The 23,096-nt window shown below is 35.9% G+C and overlaps 1 protein-coding gene across 2 annotated transcripts in view; it reads right to left on the reverse strand.

Annotated features, from left to right (window-relative positions):
* Positions 1-23,096, reverse strand: part of LOC113105574 (furin-1-like) — an 86,467-nt gene that overhangs the window by 17,920 nt on the left and 45,451 nt on the right. For both annotated transcript variants that reach the window (XM_026266718.1, XM_026266717.1), the window contains exons 4-8: positions 21,043-21,138; positions 17,736-17,864; positions 17,576-17,652; positions 5,508-5,596; positions 980-1,152 (exon numbers count right to left, since the gene is read on the reverse strand). In XM_026266718.1, the coding sequence (XP_026122503.1) occupies positions 980-1,152; positions 5,508-5,596; positions 17,576-17,652; positions 17,736-17,864; positions 21,043-21,138 (564 nt within the window). The remainder of the gene's footprint in view (positions 1-979; positions 1,153-5,507; positions 5,597-17,575; positions 17,653-17,735; positions 17,865-21,042; positions 21,139-23,096) is intronic.

Consider the following 23,096-nt stretch of genomic DNA (forward strand, 5'->3'; position numbering starts at 1 on the left):
TGATGCAGATAATGGCAGGAAACAGTAAAAATAGCCCATGAGTCACAGAAGCAATTGTACATGTCAGGCAAAACAGGACCTCTCCACTGCTCATTTTGAAACGGGATTTATGTAGACACTGACAGTGGAAAACTTCCTCCACGGTCCATCCAAGTGAAAAATGTAGGCTTCGATACGGCATCAAGCTCTGGTACTGTGTGTGTATATATATATATATATATATATATATGTGTGTGTGTGTGTGTGTGTACAAATTAAACAGAATAAAGAAATTGGTCTAACGCATTAATCAAATGTAATGTTTTAAATCATGAACATAATACATTTAATAATTTCAGATGTGGTCAGCCTTGATCAACAATATTGTGAACTATGCTGGCGTGTAAATTTAGCCAAAGATAATAGAGCATTAACATATACATATCATTTAGATAAGTCTTAAGACCTGTTCACACAAAGAACGACAGCTATAAAGATAACTAACTACATTAGTGTCCACACCAACACAAGATATAATTCTGTTTATTCAGTGTGCACTGCAGTTATGTCATCTGGTGCTTTAAATCAGGATGGAGTCTACATTTTTATTGTTCACCAGCTGAAAATTTTTTTTTATTATATTGTTCTTCTGTGCTGTTATAGTTGTGGTGTGGACTCCCCTTTACTTTTAAGTTAAGATTTTTTTTTTAAAACAATATCATTACTGTTATAATTATAGTTATGGTCCTTGCTGTGAAAGGGCCTTTTAAAAGGTACAGTAATGCAGCCCAGTTCACTTAAATGGGCAGAGGCAGGCTGGAAAATTATTTGACAAGAAATATAAATTATGAAAAGTAATATAAATTGCCTTCCAGGAAACAATAAAACAAACCAAAAGAGCAGAATATAGCCCCCTTTCAGCACCACAAGAAGTATTTCTAGCCTACATTAGCTAAACGACAAAGAAGTGCAATGAGTTCAGGTTTGAGAAAAGCCAAACCTCTATCACGCCGCGCAGGAAAGCTTCTTTGGCCAGCTTTGCAGGTCCGTCCACCGTTTTGCCGTCGTCTTCAGGTCCCCAGCTGGCGCTGTAGATGTCAATGTGCTGTGGTTTGAGACTGAGAGACTGAGCTTCCACCACATCAGTGACCTCTCCATCCAACATGCGCACACCTGCAACACAAAACATGATACACATTAGAGCAAATCACACACAAATATACAGTACCTGCATGTGTTATATCTTACAGTAACCACAAACTGCAGCCTGACTATTGTAACGCTTGTATTTAGATTAGACAGTAGAATGGGAAGAACTGATGGCCATTACAATGACTTCATGTTTAGAGTGAGAGAGAGAAAAAGAGTGTGATGTTAGGGGAAAATTCGTCAATCAAACACTCTGTTGTAAACTCTGTTGAAAGCATTGAGAGGGGTGCAATCAGATTGTGTGAATTTTTGATGGCAATGATTCAATATTTTCCAGATTTACTTTGACATTTGTAGAAATTCATATAGAGATGACAAAATGTGTCCGATAGTGTATGTCATCAAAAGCTACACTTAATACTGGCTAAGAAATGTCTGATGAGAGGTTCTGCACAGATTGAGAGCTTACAGTATTATCATTAACAAAAATAAATAAAATACAAATTAATAAGGCATCATCATTTAGGCAGCATCATTTTGTTCCCATAATATAATAAGTAAATAGTTAATAAATAAATAAAACCCTTTTGGAAAAAAAGCACTTTTTAAAATTATTATTATTTCTTTTTTTTATGAAAACATTTATTTGAAATATTCTTGTTTTGGAACATTATAACATTACTGACCCCAAACCTTTGAACTGTAATCTACATACTATAATCAACTTATAAATATAAAAACATAAATTTAAATTGAATTAAATAAAATGGAAATATAACAAAATTATATAACTCTACATAAAAATATAAATACATATATTAAATACTTGAAACTGGTTCCACTTTCAACACTGCAAGAACTCAAAACAAACTTGCATAAGATTTTCAGTGAACTTTGAATGTGTATATTACTATAAATTCTGTAAACAAACAAAAAAAGATATTTTAGCTTTTTTTTTTAATACCACCAATTCCAACCTGCCTGCAACAATACTGTGATATTGAAATTATAGCCTGTCAAATATTTAGCCACCCACCACCAGAATCTATATTTTCTTCCAGAGGCAAGTACATATATTACCACTGGTGGAGAGATATAACGTAACTAAACAGACAGAAAATCTGTAGAGAAAGCAGCTACTATGAATAACCCCACTAAAAATCCCATATGATTTTTCTTCTGTTTGCTAAATATTTAACATCTAATGCTCGCATCTGAAAGGGATGAGGTGCACAGATAGCGCTGCATATAAAAGTTCCTTTCACAGAAAAAATCTGGAGTTCATTCAAAGGTGACAAGTGGCTACATTCTTCTCTTTCAAACATCCTTCACAACAGAGGAGACCATCTTATCTTTTTCCACTGCCATGTACAAAAGGGAATCTTACACCGAATTGGGGGTTTGGGAACGAGCCAGAGCACTTGGTCCAAAATGTCAAAGGTGTTGAGTTATTGTGATCCCAGCATTAGAATGTTATCTCAGCCTCGGGTAAAAAAAAATAAAAAATAAAAAAAGGAGAGCAAACTCTGCCAAGAGCATTTAGATTTTAAAGTGGTAAAAAGATGAGAAATCAGAGTCAAGCATCTTCAAAACAATGTGAATCACTCCTTTGATACACAAGGGGGCGAGGTTACTCAAGGTTGCCCTCATACGGGTTAGTGCAAATAAACAAAAGTTCAGTCGTTTCAGGTTTTCCAAAGCAATCCGAGAGCTGTGGTGCAGACAGTACTGCAAACAAACCCACAACTACAAAAAAATACAGCACAACATTTTGGAAAGATTTGATGTTTTTATCCCATTCCTACATTCCAAAAGTCCCGAACATCCCAGAAGGACAAAGAGAAAGCTGGCTATGATTATTTTCTAGGAAATGAGAAAGGCATAACAGATGCACTGTGGTCGTTTTAATTCAGGCTCTAGTAAATACAAATAATCTATCTTCTCTCAAAAATGCAACAAGAACCCTCAGTTTTATTTGTTATAAAGCAATTTCCCACAATGGACTCTACTGTTTCCTCCAAGTCTTCCAAACCAATATTCTGGCTTAATGAGTTCTGGCAGAGGAATTAGCCGTGCTGTGTGCCATCTCTGCTAGCGGGCTGCCATCTCTACATTCAGCTTTCTTATAGCAGAAGGCACTGCCTGCCAGTTTGGGCCGACGTTACGGGTCAGCTGTCCAAAAACCTTCAGTTCTCTCTGTCCTCTGTCCCCATGCTACCCCCTAAAGGAGTAGTATCTGCTGCTTATTAAGCACAGATTTCCCCCTGGATTCAAGGTGAAACAGGCACAGGAAGACGACTTCCCCTCCACTGCGTCTCATTAGGAGGATAATTCAAAAACAGCTGCTTGAGAGAGAAACGAAGGCAGAGATGACAAAAGAGAAAGGGATTTTATCCATAACGCATTATCCATCTGCGTTAAAGGGAAGATCTGACATGTAGCGTATATATTTAGTCTGAAGAAAATGTGCAATTAAAATTTTTTTAAAAGACTATGTGAGTGTGCTTGTACATCTCATCATAAAAGTGTTAATTTGTTTCGGATGTTTGCAAACTAACCCGTGTTCACAGAACCCAAGACTATCATATTTGGTGCCAGGCTGATGAAAACCTTAAAGCAATTAAGAAATTTCTCATATTCTTTAATTGTGTGTGGAAACTTTTCCTGTTAATAAAAATAAGGTCCAAAAAAAGAAACAACTGTACATTTAAAACAAACAGAAATGAGTGAAAATAAAGAAAAGATGTCAAGGATAAATATCCCGGATATGTTAAGTACTAAATCGCAGTCTAGTGAAAAATATCACAAGACATAAAGAGAAAAAAAGGTAAAATAAATAAAAAAGGCAACAAATATAAAAAAAAATTTATTAAATAATTTTTTTTTGGGTGATTTCTGATTGTATTACTGTAGTAATCACTATAAGTGCATAGTGTTAGTGTACGACTATAGCTTGTTGAGTTGAGCTTGTCCTATGTTCATAATCATGTTTTATTTAATGGTGTTCGGGTATTTTAAATAGTTATTTTTATAAAGCCTTTCTCACAATGAAGCACTCTATTGCATTCCCTGACCAATATTATGCAGGTATTTTTTTTTTACATATTTAAAAATCACATAAATTTCTTCGTATTAAAATGCCTCTAAAAATGACAGGTCTTCCTTAAAAAGTCGCATGAATTATGATGTGTTGTGTTGAGGTTTAATACTTAGATTGCTTTTTTTTTTGGAAACCCTAACCATAAGTATGAACGAATAAGTGGCAAACACCTCTAATAACAATCATCAGCGTACATTGGAGAAAACACACAAAGCAGAGTGTGTTTCAAAGTTAAAGTTCAAAATTTAACATAAAAATAAAAAAAATCCTGGGTGTTGTTAAAAGCACTTTTCCCTTTGAACAGCCCACAACCTACATGTTGTTTGATTAGTGAGTCAGTGCTTAAATATGTTATTAATGGCTGCTGATGACCTCATAATACACACGTTATATAACATAACACAAATGCATTACATAATCAGCTATTCTGTAGTAGTAGTAGTAGTAGTGGTAAAGTTAGTGTTACTTGACCCAAAATGAAAATTCTGTCAATATTTTCTTACTCTCATGCCATTTCACACCATTTCATTTATATCTTATTCCATGAAACACTATACATCTTCTGCAGTCATGCTATATATTTGAGTAAGAACGGATCTCAAAGCCTACTGTAAGTAGTTATCGCACTGGCAAAAGAGCAGCAATAAATTCTGCTTAAGATGTTCTTGTGTTTCAACTAAAGAAAAAGAGTCAAACAGTATTTTGAACAACTTAAGGGTGAATAAATGATGACAACTTTATGACATGTTTTGGTTAATTTTCCTTTTAAGGTGAAACATTATACCATATTGCTAGGCTAAACAGCTAAGATTCAACTATGGGCAGCTGGCAAACGGTTCTTGGTGAGGATTCTCGAAAGCAAACCATTACAATGATATTTTTCCCAGTCCAATGAAGTCTAAGAGCCGTAGTCAGCTGGCAGCATAGAGAAGAGTAATGAAACAAAATCTGCACTGAACAGGATAAAAGCACCTCAGCCAATTAAAAGGATTACACATGCTAGCATCCAAATCTTTGGCTCACAGGGACCTATGCTGGAGCCAGTGATAACTGTCCCATTTGAGCTCATGAAGCTATCGCTAATGGAGTTCCTCTTTCGAAGTGCTTTTGGTACGGAAGACTTCTCGTATGGGTTAATGCACAGAGACAGAGCTAATCTGAATGTGAAGCCAATCTGATGTTTCACCGAGGTGTTTTGCAATTCAAATGTTGGAATGGACTGGGTACGCGCTCAAAGAATAGACTGCACGTGTTGAAACATGGAAAATTGTAGACTCACCTCCGATCTTGGAATTGTAGGCCACCCCGACACCACACATGTCATTGTTGGCAACAGCAGCAACCTCTCCAGCACAACGTGTTCCATGTCTTCAAAAAAGAAAAACGAGAGATTAAATTATGATTTTTATGGACATTTTTGAAACATCTGTACTGTGCCATAATTCATATATATATATATATATATATATATATATATATATATATACATATATATATACATATATATATATATATATATATATATATATATATATATATATATATTAGGGCCGGGACTCGATTAAAAAAAAATATCTAATTAATTAGAGGCTTTGTAATTAATTAATCGTAATTAATCGCATTTTAATCGCATATAAATATTTGACCTGAGAACAGTGAGAAGTAATTTTTTTTCACATGGATTTATAGTATACCATTGAATAATGACTGAATACATACAAATAGTTTATTTTTGTTCAACCAAGTCTAGCAGACCAGTGCAATTTTTGCCATTAAGTGTAGCAATAGCATATTTAGAAACAATTTAGAAATAGTACATTTCAGAAATTCAGGTAGCTTATAGGTGCTGGAACCTTCAGTAAAGTGTTTTTTAAGTAAAACACAATACTGTCAATTACATTCAGAACATTGGAAACCCTGACTATTAGAAAACATCTCTCTGTTGCTTTAGAGGCCATAACATGCTCAGGTCCAACTCTCAATAACCTTGGCTAAAACAATAAAGAGTTCAACATAAACTGTTGCACCAACAAAATAATATATAGTTCAACATAAAGTGTAAAGTCCACGCAAGCTGCTATATGTTTGCGTTGAGGTGATACTCGAGGTTCGATGCGGTAATATGCGAACGCTCGTTGGTGCGTCAGTATAATCGGTCCGCCGAAACTCATCCAGTGAGAAACGTACCGCGGTGCAAAAATAAGTTATTAAAAATGCGGGACATTTTTTTCTGTAATTAATTAATCTTAATTAACCCGTAATTTGTGTAATTAATTAATCTCAATTAAAACGTTAAAGTCCCGGCCCTAATATATATATATGTTCTATATACAAAATACAAAGTTTCATTTTATGTAATGCAATGCATCTTATATGAGCAGAAAAGGTAGTAACAAGCAGAAATAGAGGAATGCAATTAATTGCCTAAAAACATGAATTGGACATTCTCAGTACTGCCAAAGACAGCTGGGAACAGGATCAAACTACATTGCTGATGACGAGGGGTAGGTATAAAGACCGCCCGATCCTCATTCACAGCAAGTGACTGAAGCCTCTCATCTTGCAGGGCTCATTCAGAGCTCTTTTGCATGTGTGAAGAGCTCCTACTCAGTCCTGCTGTAAAACAGGCAGCTATCTGTGAAATACGACAGCAGGTGACACACTGATAACCGTGGCCTTTGGGAATAAGATTACAGTCTGTGACAATGTGCAAATGCATCTTGCTGTATGCATTTAATCAAAATTAATGAGGACCAAAGGCAAGGAACCAGCTAAAGAGCGGAGTTATGTCACTTAGATCACCATCCAAGTGCATTTTATTTTTGGCCTTTCTACCTCTTTTCCCACGGCAGAAATATGTATCTTAATCTTGTTTGCACTGTAGCTCCAATTGCATATTAATTTTTGCCATAATTAACAAATATATGCACACTCATTGCACCACATACATCTGAGACGGCACTGGATTCAAGCGTAAATCCACAGCATCAGTGTCACAATAATCTTCTGGGTCAGCAGACATACAAAAGCCAAGGGAGCGATGGAAGGTAAACTGGAGTTGAACAGCACAGAGGAAGGATCAGTGAAATCCCAGGAGAACCCCTGCAGTCATTCGTCCATTCATAGGAAGCATGAGATCAGTGAGGATAATGTCTCAGACTTACTCAGTCCTACAATAAGGAGGATCATGGGACCTAGATTACATCCAAAAAAGGTGGGGGTTTTATGGGAACCAAGCTTGTGGATTGTTAAAACAACTGGAGGCAACTTGGGAGAATGCATGCAAGATTACGAAACAAAAAGAGGCCGAAGCAGACCGATCGGTGTGTGATGTCCAAATACTGTGAGAGTGATTTTCCTTTTTTATTTACACTGCACTCGTTTTTGGCCCATTATGGCTCTGACGCGGCCACTCTAGTCAATGCTTGTGTTTACACCAGCAGCGTGTTTCAGAAGCAGCTCTCTGTGCCGCTTCGCTAAAGATAGATGCCATGCCTATTTCTGACGGTAAGAGTGTGCCCCTCGAATATGCTCTAGAACCGATCACATGATACTCTGAAGTCACTGATCAGTTTGCTTTGCACAGCGCTGTTTGAAGTCGAACACAAGTCAGGTTTTTGGTGGTGGTGTTGTGCGCGCTAGGGAACGTAAATGCGGCCTACGTCATTGCATCGCTATTGTGATATGACAATTTTTTTGACAAAAATGTATATTGGTATTTTCCTGTATGGTATGATTTGGCACACCCCTATTTAACAAGAATAATAGGATAAAAATACAGGACAATAGTGAAAAAATATTTTTCCCACTCCACCCCATCCCAACATTAAACAAGCTAAATTTATGCATATAATATGGTAAATGGAGTGCATTTATATAGCGCTTTCAACAGACCCCATGGCCATCCAAAGCGCTTTACAACTTGCCTCACATTCACCCATTCACACACTCATTCATACACCGACTGCGGTGTAAGCCATTCAAGGCGCCATCCAGCTCGTCGGGAGCAGCTGGGGTTAGGTGTCTTGCTCAAGAACACCTCAACACTTGGTCAGGTGGAGCTGGGGATTGAACCACCAACCTTCCGGTTTGTAGACAATCTACATGAACCACTGAGCCACTGTTGCGCTAATAATAAGAGAATGCTTACAAAAAAATGCATACAATAAGAAAATAAAAAAGTACTCAAAACACATTATTATATTGTAATACAGAGTATGTCAAGTATGTACAGAATACATGGTGAATAATTAAAGTTAAAAAAAGAAGAATGTAGCCATATATCACGTACATGCACATATTTCAAAAACAAATCATTACAAAAATAAGTATAATTTTATCTAACTTTTTATGCATTTTTTTCCACACACAAAAAAAACACAATTTGTATTTAACTATATATTTTATAATATTGTAAAAAGCATGAGAGAAGTCAGCCAGTCAATTTATATTTATTTACTCAAAATTATTTATTCGTAACATTCTACATTTAAGAATCATTTTATTTATATATATATATATATATATATATATATATATATATATATATATATATATATATATATATATATATATATATATATATATATATATATATATATATATTAGGGGTGTCAAATGATTAACATTTTTAATCAAATTAATCTGAATTTTCAGTGAATTAATCAGGATTAATCACTATTTGCAATTACACATGAATCCTAACCATTTTTTTTTTCTGAAATGCATACCAAAAGATAAATAACAGGAAAAAAGATCAAAGACTTAGATCAAATTGACCTGAGCACTATATCAAACCATGCCATTTAACTACAGATGGTGTAAGAGTTTTAGGTGAACCAGTGGTTAAATATAGCCACATATCTATGAAATTATGCATAGAGAAACTCGAAAGAATGAACTCAGAAACACAAACATGCGCCACCATCACATAAGCAGCACTCTGGGCACGCATGCGCAGTGTGAAACACAGGACGCTATAACAGGAAGAATCTCCAGCGTATCAACTACCAAGTCGTCTCTGTTTATCGAGCTTGGCATGAATGTATTTGAGAGTAACTGGGGTAAAATTTTAAGCTGTGTGTTTTCGTCACGGCGCTTGCTGCTGTTTTTTACTATCTTGAGAAATCAGAGATCGACGAGACTTTCCTCACCTGAATAATTTGTCACACTGCACATACATATACATATATATACACATATATACATATACATGTACATATATACACATATATATACATATACATACATATATATATATATATATATATATATATATATATATATATATACACATATATATATATATATATATTTAATTGTTTATAAAAAAATCTCTACATTACATCATTGCTTTTTATTTAAATTTATATTAAATGTCTCAAAATGTCACAAAGTGATGAAGATAAATGTGGTGAATGTGCATCGTTTGTCATCTGTTCAAGACCACACATGGGTGAGTGGCATGTCTTAAATGAGAAACTAGTCCAGATGCTCCTCACACATTTCTACAGTACACACGACCTGGATGACAGGGAATCTGTGCAGACATATTGTGAGCATCTGCATTTATTCTTCACAGTCCACTGACTGAACAGAAATGACTTACTTGTTCTAACCCATTTCAAACTAAAACACGAGTCAATAAACTCATATCGATGCGTCTCCCATTGCCCCCGAGCTAGATACAGGTTTCAAAAGCTTAAATTATCACTGTGGACCTTCTCAGTTCTCAACCCATCACTGTTCTTGAGTAACCGTGAATTATTCTCAGGCTTCAATCTCACAAAATGCCACTCTTATGTATGGATAACTGTACGTGACAGAATCCACATTGATGGGCTGTTATCGTGGCTGGATTGTTTAATAGGGTTTGGTGTGACACCTTTCGTTACCGTCCCCCATGCTGACTCACTTTGAAGACGAAAACATGCTGGGTTGTGATACTGAGAGCGAGATATGCCACTAGTGAGCTGTCTGACAGATTTAAAGCAAACCTGGACACATATAAGAGGGTTATTTCCATTTCATATTTACCTGCAACACATGTGCTGTATAGATCGATTCCAAATGTTAGAAGCAGGCCCAGATGGAATGTGCAGACTTTTGCATTTTCTGCACTGATTTTTGAAGGACAAACAGTTGAGTTGAGAGAGTAATACACTTTTTATTGGCTCCTGAAAAAGCATAATGAAATGAAGGCAAAATATCTCAAACAAGCATGCAAGAGTCATGGTTTAACAGTTTGGGCTCGGAATAATTTCAAGTCTCTCTCTTAAGCTCACTGCATTTATTTGATATAAATAATAATAATAAAAAAAAAACACTAAAACCTCTTATATTGTGAAATATTACTACAATTTAAAATAACAGTTTCCTTTTTATATATAACTCATGATGCTGATTTTTTTTATTTATTATTTATTCCTGTTATGCAAAGCTGAATTTTCAGCATCATTGGTCCAATGTCACATGATCCTTCAGAAACCATTCTAATATGCTGATTTGATGCTCTAGAAACGTTTATTATTATTAATTTTGAAAACAACTTTGCCGCTTAATATCTCTGATGAACAAAAAGAACAGCATTTATTCGGAAATGAAAATCATTTGTTACATTACAAATGTCTTTAAGGTCCCTTTTCCTGAATAAATGTTTAAAGGTCTTTCAAAAAAACAAGCAAAATAAATGACAATCGCAACTCTTCATAAACTGACAAGAAATGGTTTTAAGACTTTAGAGATTTTTGAGTGTGTTCAAATCCCAAAATAGCTAAAGCAAGTGTTGTTTGTTTTAGCAATCATTACTAGAAACATCAAGGAATGGTGTTGTCCTCTCAATACTATGGGTTCTGTATAAAAATAGCCAACAAGTCAATCAGCACTAACAGCAGATGAAAAATAAGAGTATTTCTGCTTCACTTAACAGAAGAACAGCAGTCTATGTAGGACGCACATGACCATCTGCTTTCTTCAACACCACAGGCGTTCTACTGAGACACAGATTGGACCTTTATACAACCCTGACAGGACTCAAACCTGCAAATGCACTGCAGCTCAGTTCTTATAAGAACAGGATTATTCTGGGCTGGCATCTCCTCTACATAAAGTCATCCTAAAAGTTTGTAGATGCAGACAAGCAAACTATTCTTTACTTATGGAAGAGACAACAAGTTAACACAACTGGAAACTTTTGCAGGGAGGGCTTTGCTTGTAGCTTAACAAAAAAAATTGAAGAACTGTCATTTACTCGCACTCTTATTGTTCTCAACCTGTGTGACTTGATATTTTGGTGACATTTGATTTTGAAAATGACATTTCAAAATTTACCTCATCCATTTAATGAATGACATTCTTCAAAATATCTTCTTTGATGTTTGGTTACTTAAGGGTGCTCAAATTATGATTTGGGGGCTAATTGCTCCTTTAAAGGAACAGTTCACCCAAAAAAAAAATTTGGCTGATAATTTACTCTAAATGAGATCTAAATGAGTTTGTTTCTTCATTGAAAAGGATTTGGAGAATTTTAGCATTAGCATTGTTCACAAATGGATCCTCTGAGGTGAATGGGTGCCGTCAGAATGAGAGTCTAAATAGCTGCTAACAATACTCCCCAAGTAATCCACAACACGACTTCAGTCCATAAACTGAAGACTTCTTGACCATATAGCTGCAGGTTTATAATGAACAAATTCATTAAGATCTTTTTAACTTCAAACATAGACCTCCACCCATAATATTGCTTTCTCCAGTGAAAAGGTATCTGAATCAGAAGAGAAATATGCACAGATCAAGCACAGTCTACAATCATTAGAATGCCTTAATTAATTTCTTTATTACAAACATGCAGCTTTTTTTGCCTTCACAAGATGTTAATTGATGGACTGGAGTGGTGTGGATTACTTGAGGATTATTGTGATGTTTTTATCAGCTGTTAGGACTCTCATTCTGACGGCACCCATTCACTGCAGAGGATCCACTGGTGAGCAAAGCTTCAACCCTCACCATAGTTAGCATTTTAAACAGCATGATAATGCAACGTTAATAGGCGATTAACAGTTAATGTAAAAAAAATATAGCAGGATATCACATGTAAAGACATTAAGATGTTTATAAATGTTTCCTGCTGGAAGATCAGCACTTGTTCTGCTTGAATTAGCAGACCCACGTTACACATGCTGAGAGTTTTAATACATTCAATACAGATGTATTCATGACCATCTTAAAATTGGATTAGGCTCCATTCCAGCTGGCTTATTGAAGCCCCAGGAAAATAAATCCAGGAGAGGTTTCAGTGTTTTAAGCTTGGGAGAGAAACCAGGAGCAAGTCTAGAGACCGTCAAGTGGAATCTTTAACGGAAGGCTCACTTGCTTCTTCGAGTTATGATTTTATGGAAGAGCAGAGATGTTCTGCTTGACTTAACACTACATATTTCTGTCTTCTCTCTCATATTGTGCCTGATGAATTAACAATGACGGGGCAAGAAAATATACGGCCCGTCTTGAGCTGCTGCTAAGCAAATCTCACTTGACTGGCTAGTACAAACACATTAACTGTGGGAACTGTGTACGGGGGAATACTTCATCCTGCCTTTGTCTGAACAAAAGGCATTTCCAGATGTGCAATTTTAACACGCCAAACAACACTGCGTGTTATGGTAACCTCTGATGTTTTATCAGCACACGTCTTGAGCCGATCTTGATCAGATTACACCCTGAGAGAACGGCTCTCTAAAGCCGTGCCAAACTCCCATAAAGCACTGCATTGCTGAAGACAATCTATGAAAGATATGATTTCTAATACGTGTTCATCTTTGCTATAACTCATTGCCTAACATTTTTAAGTGTAGTGGAAGACTTGATAGTCACAATCTGTAACTGAATTGAAGCCAGCTGGAGTAATTTTTTTTTTTTTTTTTTTGACATACAAACACTGCAAAAGTCAACACAGTAATGCACATGAGAGTTATTAATGTGTTAAGGTGCTTGGCATAGTCAACTGATATGATTATATTAAATAAACAATGCTGATGCAGATATCTAGAGAAAAAGATTGGCAAAATAAATACAACTGATAAAAAAAAAAAAAGATAAAAATTAACAATCACGCTAAAACCTAAAAGTCTAGATGTGTTTAGAGACTAGCTTTATAAAACATGCAGACAGAACACCATGCGATTAATCTGCTTCTTTTAAATGAATTAAAAGCAAGCTGACTAATTATTATGAAAGACATTATTTTGTAAACGTCATATGCAAAATGTACACAAACATCTTAAAAAAGCAGAAAAAACATTATTCACTTTATCAGTTCTGTTTTTCAGAGCAAAAGTATGAAATTACAAAAAACTAGAACCGTTTTAGGAAAAAGTACTGTTCAGAGATGAAAGTACGAACAGAAAGGCATTTATGTGGCTTAAACCCTTCTTGCCACTGTTCGAGTTTCTTCTGAAACACCACACTGACTCAACTTGCCCCACTTCTGTGGAAACACACTTATGAATTCAAAATGCGTAATGCATTATTTAGTCACTTTACAACATGACCAAGGATTGTTGAAGCACTGATAAACGGATGTTTCACAGAAAATCCAGATCTGACACTGAGAAAGGCATGCTAAAATGCACACAATACAAACAGTAGGGCTGGGGGATACAGTAGATGTCAATATTTGTCATCCATCAAAGATATTTGACAAACATTTAAAAATAAACAAGTATATCAGAAATTAGAGTTTAACTCTGAAACAGATAAAAGCTTTATTAAGAAGACATAGTTTCACCCATTTTAGCCAAGAATTTAAATGTACATTAATATAGTTAATAAAATTAACACAAGCGGGAAAACTATTATGTTTATGCACTAATAAAACAATACATAGCCTCACTTGCCTCTTCGAGTTATGATTTTATAGAAAAGCAAAGATGTTCTGCTTGACTTAATACATATTTCGGTCTTCTCTCTCATATTGTGCCTATTATGTTTCTGCACCAATAAAACATTACATAGCAGTCTAAAAATATATTTATATACATGTTTCTTGTTTTGAGTACCATGAGTATGAATTGTTTAATGGCAAATTTTGAACTACTTGGTCAAAAAGGAAAAAAATAACTTTTCTATTACTTTGTTTCTGACTCTTAAAATGACCTGTACACTAAATAATATATCCCTCATATTTGCATAACAATAGCAGTCTATTTATTTAGTGGTCCAAGCTGAAGTCAGTATGTATATTAATGACAATATGAGACAAATGTAATGTAATTTAGTGGCGGCAGGTGCTGCACGCTGCCGGTCTTCTGACGATTTTTCCTACCCTGTCAGATTTTGCTACCTCCCATTAAAACAGTTGGTAGTACAGTTGGACAACGAAAAATGCTACTGTTAAGTTATGGTTTATTAATGTATACACCTACCACAACCATAAACATACCCAAACCATAAACATACAGTAATGCAAATAAAGTAATTATGTGTTATATTCACGGTTGTAGCTAGAAGAGATACAGCTACAGGAAACCAACAATAAATATTTTTTTTCTACTAATTAGATTGTGGTTTTATTAAACTCTTCACCTACCTCAACCCTAAACCTACCCGTACAGTAATGCAGATACATTACATTTTGTTTAGCATGAGAAAAAGGATGCAATATTGATGTGCGCAGTAAACCTTGTTAAGATAAAATGTCAGGACACCAGTACATGTACAGTCAGACAAAACGATGTGCACAGTTATCAAAGGAGCGGGTGCGCGTACAATCATGGGAAACGTGTTCGGCAGTTAAAGACACTATGCGGCACGGTGAGTCTGTGGAGTGTGCCTCATAGGAAACAATGTGCTCAGTAATTAAAGAGGCAAGGCAGCATTTCTGTTATTCAGTCTGTGACATCCTTTACAGGAAACGTCGAATCATCAGAACACCAGCGGAATGCTGCTCACAGTACTTGGTCAAATGTCACACCAGAACCGGTTTCGGAACCAAAACCAAAAATTGCTCACGGTTCCAGTTCTTTTAAAAAACAGAACCGAATAGAATAAGAATTCTGAATAAGAACCGGTACTTGGTTCCCAACCCTCAACCTTATATATAAATGATTTGCAATTTTTTGGCTGATTAAAAACAATTGCCACAAACATAGCAACATATGCATGTACTGCATGATAAGCTATTATTTTGCAGCTGATAACAATTTTTAAAAAATTGCTAAATTTATGATATATACACTATGCATTTGCATTGATATTATATTGTATATATGCACATACGTTAACACACACAGGTTGGTGACATTCAGTGCTTGAGAACAGAAAGTGTTCGTAAATGTTCCCTGCTACGGTTGCAAACCTGAAACCAGCTTTGTGGTTCTGTGGTAAAAGATGCAAGAACTAGATAATTGCAACGGTAAAACACCCATATAGAGCGCAACATGCTAGAAAAGAGAGGAGTAAGGCAACAGAAAGAGATGGGCTTCTGGAAAAAAAATAAGAAGCAGCGGATTCAAGATGGGGAATTTCACAGCAGGGGTCAGAAGAAAACATGGCAGTTAAATAATGTGTAGGACGAACAAAATTGCTACCGCTATTGAACTACTGCCCCTAATGTATCTCCTGCTGTCTTTGCATTATCACATAGTGAAATTTTACTGATCTTTAATGCTTTATAGTGACTACGAAAGTGTTTCTGTGTTGCAAAATCAGCTACGAAATGTTTTAAAAGTCAAACTTGATCACATTTCAACTAATGCCAAAGATGTCGTTTCATTAGTGCGCATTATAAGGGTCACGCCAACATGACATGCGCTGTGGGGTACTTCCATTAGGAGAACATGGGACAGCCCCTCTAAAATCTACAAAGCCGTGCCATTCAGCCCAAGACCTTTGATTTCAACCCACTCGTAACTATAAGCTTTTCTGCCTGTCATCACCAATCATGGTTAGCCTCAAGATAAAAACGGCTCTTTGGCTGGTATCCCAAAAAAAGGACGAATGAGGAAAATCCCAAAGTGAAATAAGGACAGACCAGAGTTCAACTCATCATTAAATCAGAGCTTAGCCATGATCGTTAGCCATAACAATGTCTTGCTTTGTCAAATTTAATGGGGTTGAGATTCAGTTTGCAAGGTTTCTTTATTTCTCCAAAACTATAGATCTTTAATGACCTGAAATAGTGCTAAAACCATATGGTCTAATTTTATATACATTACATACTACATTCATGTTGTTGTTGTTGTTGTTGTTGTTTTAGCTTGACAGTCCAAGCTCAATATTAACTGTGTGAAGATTCTTTTCAAATTATGTTACTCCACAAAAAGAAAACATACAATTTCAGAATGACATGATGTTCATTTCTGGGTGAACTATTTCTTTAAAGTAACCCATTCTCAACACCATCATTGTTTCTTCACAAATCAACCTAAATCTCTGTTGATTTATGAACTAGGCCATAAAAATGGCCGGTGTTGTGGATGGCCATTACCAAGACAACAAAACACAATCCGTGGAGAGAACTAAACTCACGACCCATCAATCACAGAGAAACTAATTTCCCAGCAGCAAAACACACAACACAGAAAACAGCCAGAGAAAGTCGCTGCCTACCACTACAACCTGCACACTAGTCTCAAGAGTATTACATTTAATGAATTTAATTTACTGTAAAAATCTGCTTCTGCCTGGAAGACATGTCCCTACTGAAGGATATGTGTGAAAAGAAAACAGCTATGGTACATTTCAATCGGAGTCAGTGTGAACAGTCAATGCATTAATATATCAAGTATCGTCTTTTGTTGCATGCTTTCCATCTTAGCTGAGATAATTTGCATACACCACATCATTTTTTATTTTTTTTTGCAGGAAATTATGTATTAGCTCATTTACATATTAAACTGCATCTGGTCAAGAGTGACCATGTGTAACACCATTAAATTTCTAAATGGTGCAACAAATGAATGATGAACCAAATTCGCAGATTGTGATTCTGAAAATGACAGCACTACCATTTGCTTACTGGGTAGGCAAAAATAGCTCATTAGCAAAAGCAGTTCCTGTCCATCTCAAATGGGCTACAGCGTTAATCACGCTACATTGCAGGCCATGTTTTCCTGTGCCCATCTCCACTCTGCAGGGAAACCTTTGGCCCCATTAAGTAAAGCAGTAAATGTATAGTAGTATTCATAGTTCAGCTGGTTTTATGCCAGGAGTTTCATGCCTAGGCACAAAATACAGTGCTGGCTAAGACGGGAAAAACAAATAACAACAGTTTGAGCTTCCAACGGCCCGTAAATCACTGGGTTTGCTCAGGGGACCTAAACTAGGTTTACAGATTATATATGCATTGAGTACCTGTTATCGTTGAGTTGGGTGTATCGAGGCTGAGGGTCTGGGTCACCATCATTAACATCATAGCTAGCATCTGGATCCTGAGAATATATAAGAAACATTTAGTCAAGTTATTTTGTTTTGGGTTATAAGGCATATATTATAGTTGTTTATTCAAACTTACATAGTTTTGAATCAGATCTGGGTGGTTTTTTTCAATTCCATCATCCAATATAGATACGACGACGCCTTGTCCAGTAAAACCCTGCTTCCAGGCTTGCTTCACATTGAGGTCACGATGATCTTCGTTGTACTGAATAAAAAATAAGAGAAAGAGCAGATCAGAATAGATGCCACTTCCCTCCTGCTGACTACTCCGCTGATGCTGAGCATCAACCAGTGCTTGAGGATCATGTTTTGAGGTTCATCTTTCACAAATCTTTCATTTTTTAAGCTGGCATCAGCTCTATGATTCAAGGCTGCACTCTGTCGTTACCTCAATACCGCATAGCCTCCTGTTCCTGTTCTATGAACGATGCCGAAACTCTAGAATATGCCTTCACAGTTTCCTGTCTCGGATATAGCAGTGCCCTGACACACTTCATACTGTCCTTCACATACTCCATTATAACCTCAGGTATCGTGCTTATGGTTTGCTTGCTGTCCTCTTGATGTGTAGATAGTAGAGCTTTTACCATACTGCTTATATTGGAGTTATGTTACACAATTTTGTTTTCTTCACACCTAGAAGATATGAAATATTAATATATGAAATAATATATTAAATATTAAGTGTTTTTTGCATTGATGCAAGATTTTATTTTATTTTGCTTTGAGGAAAAAAATAAACAAATAATAATAATTACTGAATTACACTACCATTTAAACTTACACTACCATTTACAAAAAATGGTTTTCAAAAGTATCATCATCATATTAACAAAACTGCATTCATTTGATCAAAAGACAGTAAAAACAGTTATTTTGTGAAATATTATATAGTGTTTTAAAATTGTATTTATTCCTGTGATGGCAATTTTCATCAGCCATTGCCATTAAATCATTCTAATATGCTGATTTGGTGTTCAAGATTTCTTATTTCTTTTTTATCACATTTAAGCTGCTTAATACTTTGAGTTTTTACTGTATTTGTGATCAAATAAATGCAGCCTTGGTAAGAATAAAGGTTTTCAGCATTGATAATAATACATGCTTATTGGGCAACAAATCAGCATATTGGAATGATTTCTGAAGGATCATGTGACATTTAAGACATCTAATGATGCTGAAAATGCAGCTTTGCATCACAGGAATACATTACACTGTTACATTTTAAAAAATAGAAAACTATTTTAACAATCTAATATATTACAGTTTTACTGTATTTTTGATCAAATAAATGCAGCCATGATGAAGGTAAGATGACTGTCACAAAAACAAACATCCAAACGTCCTGAGAAATGACTAGTAGTCGAGCCAGGAGAGCTTCCAGGCTGACCATCCACCCACCCACTGTCAGACCACAGAGCCTTCTCCCACTCCACACACATGCCACTCCAGCGCAGAAATGAACGTGGCCACCTGAGTTTATCTGAGCAGAAAATTGAATTTATTTCGCTGCATGGCTTCTTGACTTTCCTCTTGGTCACAGCATCACTGCTCTCTTCCCCAGGGGGGTCACAGGGAGAAATTGAAGCCAGAAAGGTGCTGTTAGGTCTGATGACCCCAAAATGATGAACTCTCCTGCTTATCCTGGGATTGCAAGTCAAACGAAGAGAACTGGTAGTTTATTTCTTAAGCCTACATCAGGCAAAATGATGCAATCTTGCCTCAAAGGTCTAGTAATAATGGCAGTGAGGTTGATAAATTGTCGCTGGTGACCTTAGGTCAGCTGTTGCAATTGCAGCAAAACTTTCTCTGCATTCCATTCTGCGGAAATGTTATTGAGTGGATTCTAACCGTTTTACTGATAAACATGATTGATAACGCTGCCGTAAAGAGGGGAAAAATGCGCTGAGAAAGGATTGGAGCTCAGACTACAATTTTATTGTTTTTTTTTTCCGAAGTCATGACATATTCCCCAAAATGTGAGAAAAAGCATCGATTGTCTCCTTGGTTCATTAGCTGGAACAAAACATAGGGCTCTGGTGAATCACCGCTGAATGCAAACTGAATGAGCAATGCCTAAACACAAATTAACGATTCTCATTATACTGCAACATTCTCACAAATGAGAGATATGAAGGACGTAGGGACTCTTAATAGCTACTTAAATAAATATAAATATATTTACTTTTAATATTATAATATATTTTATAAACAAGAAAAAATAAATGAATAGATACATATATAAATTCATTCATTCATCTCTTTCTCTCTGTTTTTCTTTCGTGGCCTTGAACAGACCTGTAAATGAAAGTGCACATTGATTCAAAGGTCGTAGTAAAAGTATCAAGAAAACAGGAGACTATGAGATAGGAATGACAAATAACTGTATTGTCTGTAGCCTGATGGTGGATATTAGAGTAGCAGTGCTGATACATAAGCCTTCTACAACCATCATCTTGAATCACAGCAGACAGAGAGCACTCATCAACATTAGCCACATTTCTATGCAGCCTAAGAATCCATTAATAATCTGAATATTAGCTCAATATGAAAAAGCCTTTGTGAACACCTCAATTGTGAAAAAAAGATCAATTGAGGCAATCTATGAAATTTCTATCCAATTAAAAGAGGTGGTGCAGATCTTGAGTGATAATAGAATGATAAATGCAGTATATACCATTCAATTCTACATTTACAATAGGACTCAAATATACTATGAACAAAGAGAGAGTTGCTTGTGCACATATTTTCATCCGGAGATGTGTTGTTAGAAGATGCAGATAATATTTACACTAATTTAAGTAACAAACAGGTAGTCATGCACATGTTTAGTCGGCCGCTTTCTCAGCATTGCTTTTCTTCATATTTTATTGCTATTTTGGTAGTGTTGACAGTGACACCACATGTTGCTCATTGCTCATGCAAATGTGTATTTTCAGACTGCAGAGTTTAAACTGAATACAGTACATTCAAAATCTGTGATTACAATTAAATTATTCTGCATATAAACAGAATGTTATGTCAAATGAATATGGCCACTTCAAAACAGAGACACGGAAGGGCTGTCCTCTCAGGAGAGGATCTGTATGAAGACTGATGGAGAGTGAAGGCCAGCACGTCTGGAATGTTTCCGAAGAGCCAAATCACAACCGGCTGATTAAACTTTAAGCTCCACCGGATGACCATAATGGCAACAAGTTCAGTGTTGCACAATGTCCCATTTAATAGGGGCAAAAGGAACAGAGTGAATCCAAAAGAACGTTACAACAGCCCACCCAGACCATCCGATCTGAGCGGGAGGTATAGTGCTTGCGAATCGAAATGAACAAACAGTTCACGAACACACACGTGTGCACAAACAAGCAGATGAGCTGTTTACTCACCAAGTACCACTGCTGTGTAAACTTCGGATCGGTCGGCTCATAGTAAATATCCCTCTTCTTTCTTCGTTTCACCACCTGCTGTTCCGCCCACATTACCTTGAGAAACAAATAAACAAACAGTCAGAGACATATGTGAAGCGCTTGTTTCCAAGGTTTCCTTTCCATCAGATGCAGAATAAGTTGTTTTTAATGAAAATCAATGGATCATTAACAGTAATAATAATAGCACCAAATCTGCACGACACAATTAGACATGGGTAAAAATGTGAAACTCCATTCAAAAAGCATCTATCTTCAGTAACTTGACATGCTTGTGTGAAACACAATATTCAGTTTCACTAATAATATGAACATTGAACAAGAAGAATATATGGCAGGATTTAATTGTATTGCTTAATATAATTTTCCCATGCTATGAAGCCTTGGTAATGTCAGCAGAAAAGTGAGAAAGTTAATGCATTTTGACGAAAGAATAACAAGTAATGATGAAATTTGTACAATATATTATAGTAAATATGGTCAATTTTGATTTCAAGTGCTGACGGACACACACAGTCCTGTTTTCTGTCTTCTCACAATCCTCCTCCACACAACACTGAGACAGAGAGGCCTGCTGAAAGACAGGAAGCTGTTTCTCTAGGGCAGCGACTGCTGCAGCGGGGCAGAAAACGCAGACAGTGGCAGATTATGTGATTGACAGCTCAGCGCTGCTCATGCCAGAGCTCACTGCTCACTGTCTAGAATGACTTTTAGTGGATGAAATGGACAGACATGTGACAAGAAAGTGAAGTGAGTGGTCAGAAAAAGAATGACAGGCCAGTTGGGATGTTCACAGCCCTTAAGAACAACCAGGACACATTTGACCCACTAATCAATGTCCCTCAAGGTCATGCTGTCATGATGACATTTACCAGCAATTTTGACAGAAATGCTCTATATCTGCTTCATTCAGGTAAATTAGTTAATAATCAAACTATTCATTTGTGTACTGACCGCTGTTCAAAGTTTAGGTCATGTTTTCAGAGGTTCTTTGTTTGACTTCATTGGCAAAATCAAACACTTCCCGCAACACTTTAGTTTAGAAAGTATGGTTAATATTGCTTAAATTTGGGCTTTTGGGTATTTATTCACATTCCTAACCCCAAGATTAGAACTATAGCATTTAACCCACATTGTGCTAGGTATGAAAACATCTTTGAAAAGTTGAAAATAAAATGTAAAAAAAAAAAAAAAGGAAAAAAAATATATATATATAAAATTAAATAAAACAATAAAAAGCTTCAAATAATGTCTTTCAAGTTTTGAAGTAGTTTGATATTCTTTGTGGGAAGATCTTTTTGAACATGCAAGAACGACTGATATTATCACTGGAACTCAGACTCAAAAAAAAAAAAAAAAAAAGGAAGGAAGGCATGAAAAACTGCTGGATAGGAAGCAGCATTGAGATCTGAGTCTGGCAAGTTATGGGGCTAGACATGTTGTCTAAACATTATATCACTTTTCCCCCTGCTGATTAATTAGCAAGAGTAATACGGTAATTAAAAAAAGTAGCACACATAAGCGCTTCTAACTTTTAAAGATCGACCTCATCTGAAATTAAGCTCAATTAGAGCCAGTACTCTGTTGGCAAGGCAATGCATAATGAATAAACTCATGACTGATGTTCCTTCATCTATGACAGCTCTGATGTTTTGACTTGAGCCAAATGTGTTTCAAAGAGAATATGAATGATGCCAAAGGACTCAGAAATAGGAAATGGTTTTCTGAAGCTATGAAGATGGACTGAGAGATACAGAACAGAGAGTTTTGATAAAATCTCGACTATAAATGGAGTCCGGATGGAAGTGATCTGGAATATCTTAACTGGAAATGCAGATAATAAAGTCAATTGCTTAAATCATATTTGCAGCAAAGAATTTAACTATTAAGACTAATGCACGCTCTTTCTTTGTATAAAATTGATGAGATTTACATGACATACAGTATAATATGGAACATATACAGTATGTTATTAAAAAATAGATGTAAAAATGCATGAAATATGAACAGTATAA

Source organism: Carassius auratus, chromosome 7 (genome assembly GCF_003368295.1).
Source record: "Carassius auratus strain Wakin chromosome 7, ASM336829v1, whole genome shotgun sequence".
Classification (NCBI taxonomy): Eukaryota; Metazoa; Chordata; class Actinopteri; order Cypriniformes; family Cyprinidae; genus Carassius; species Carassius auratus.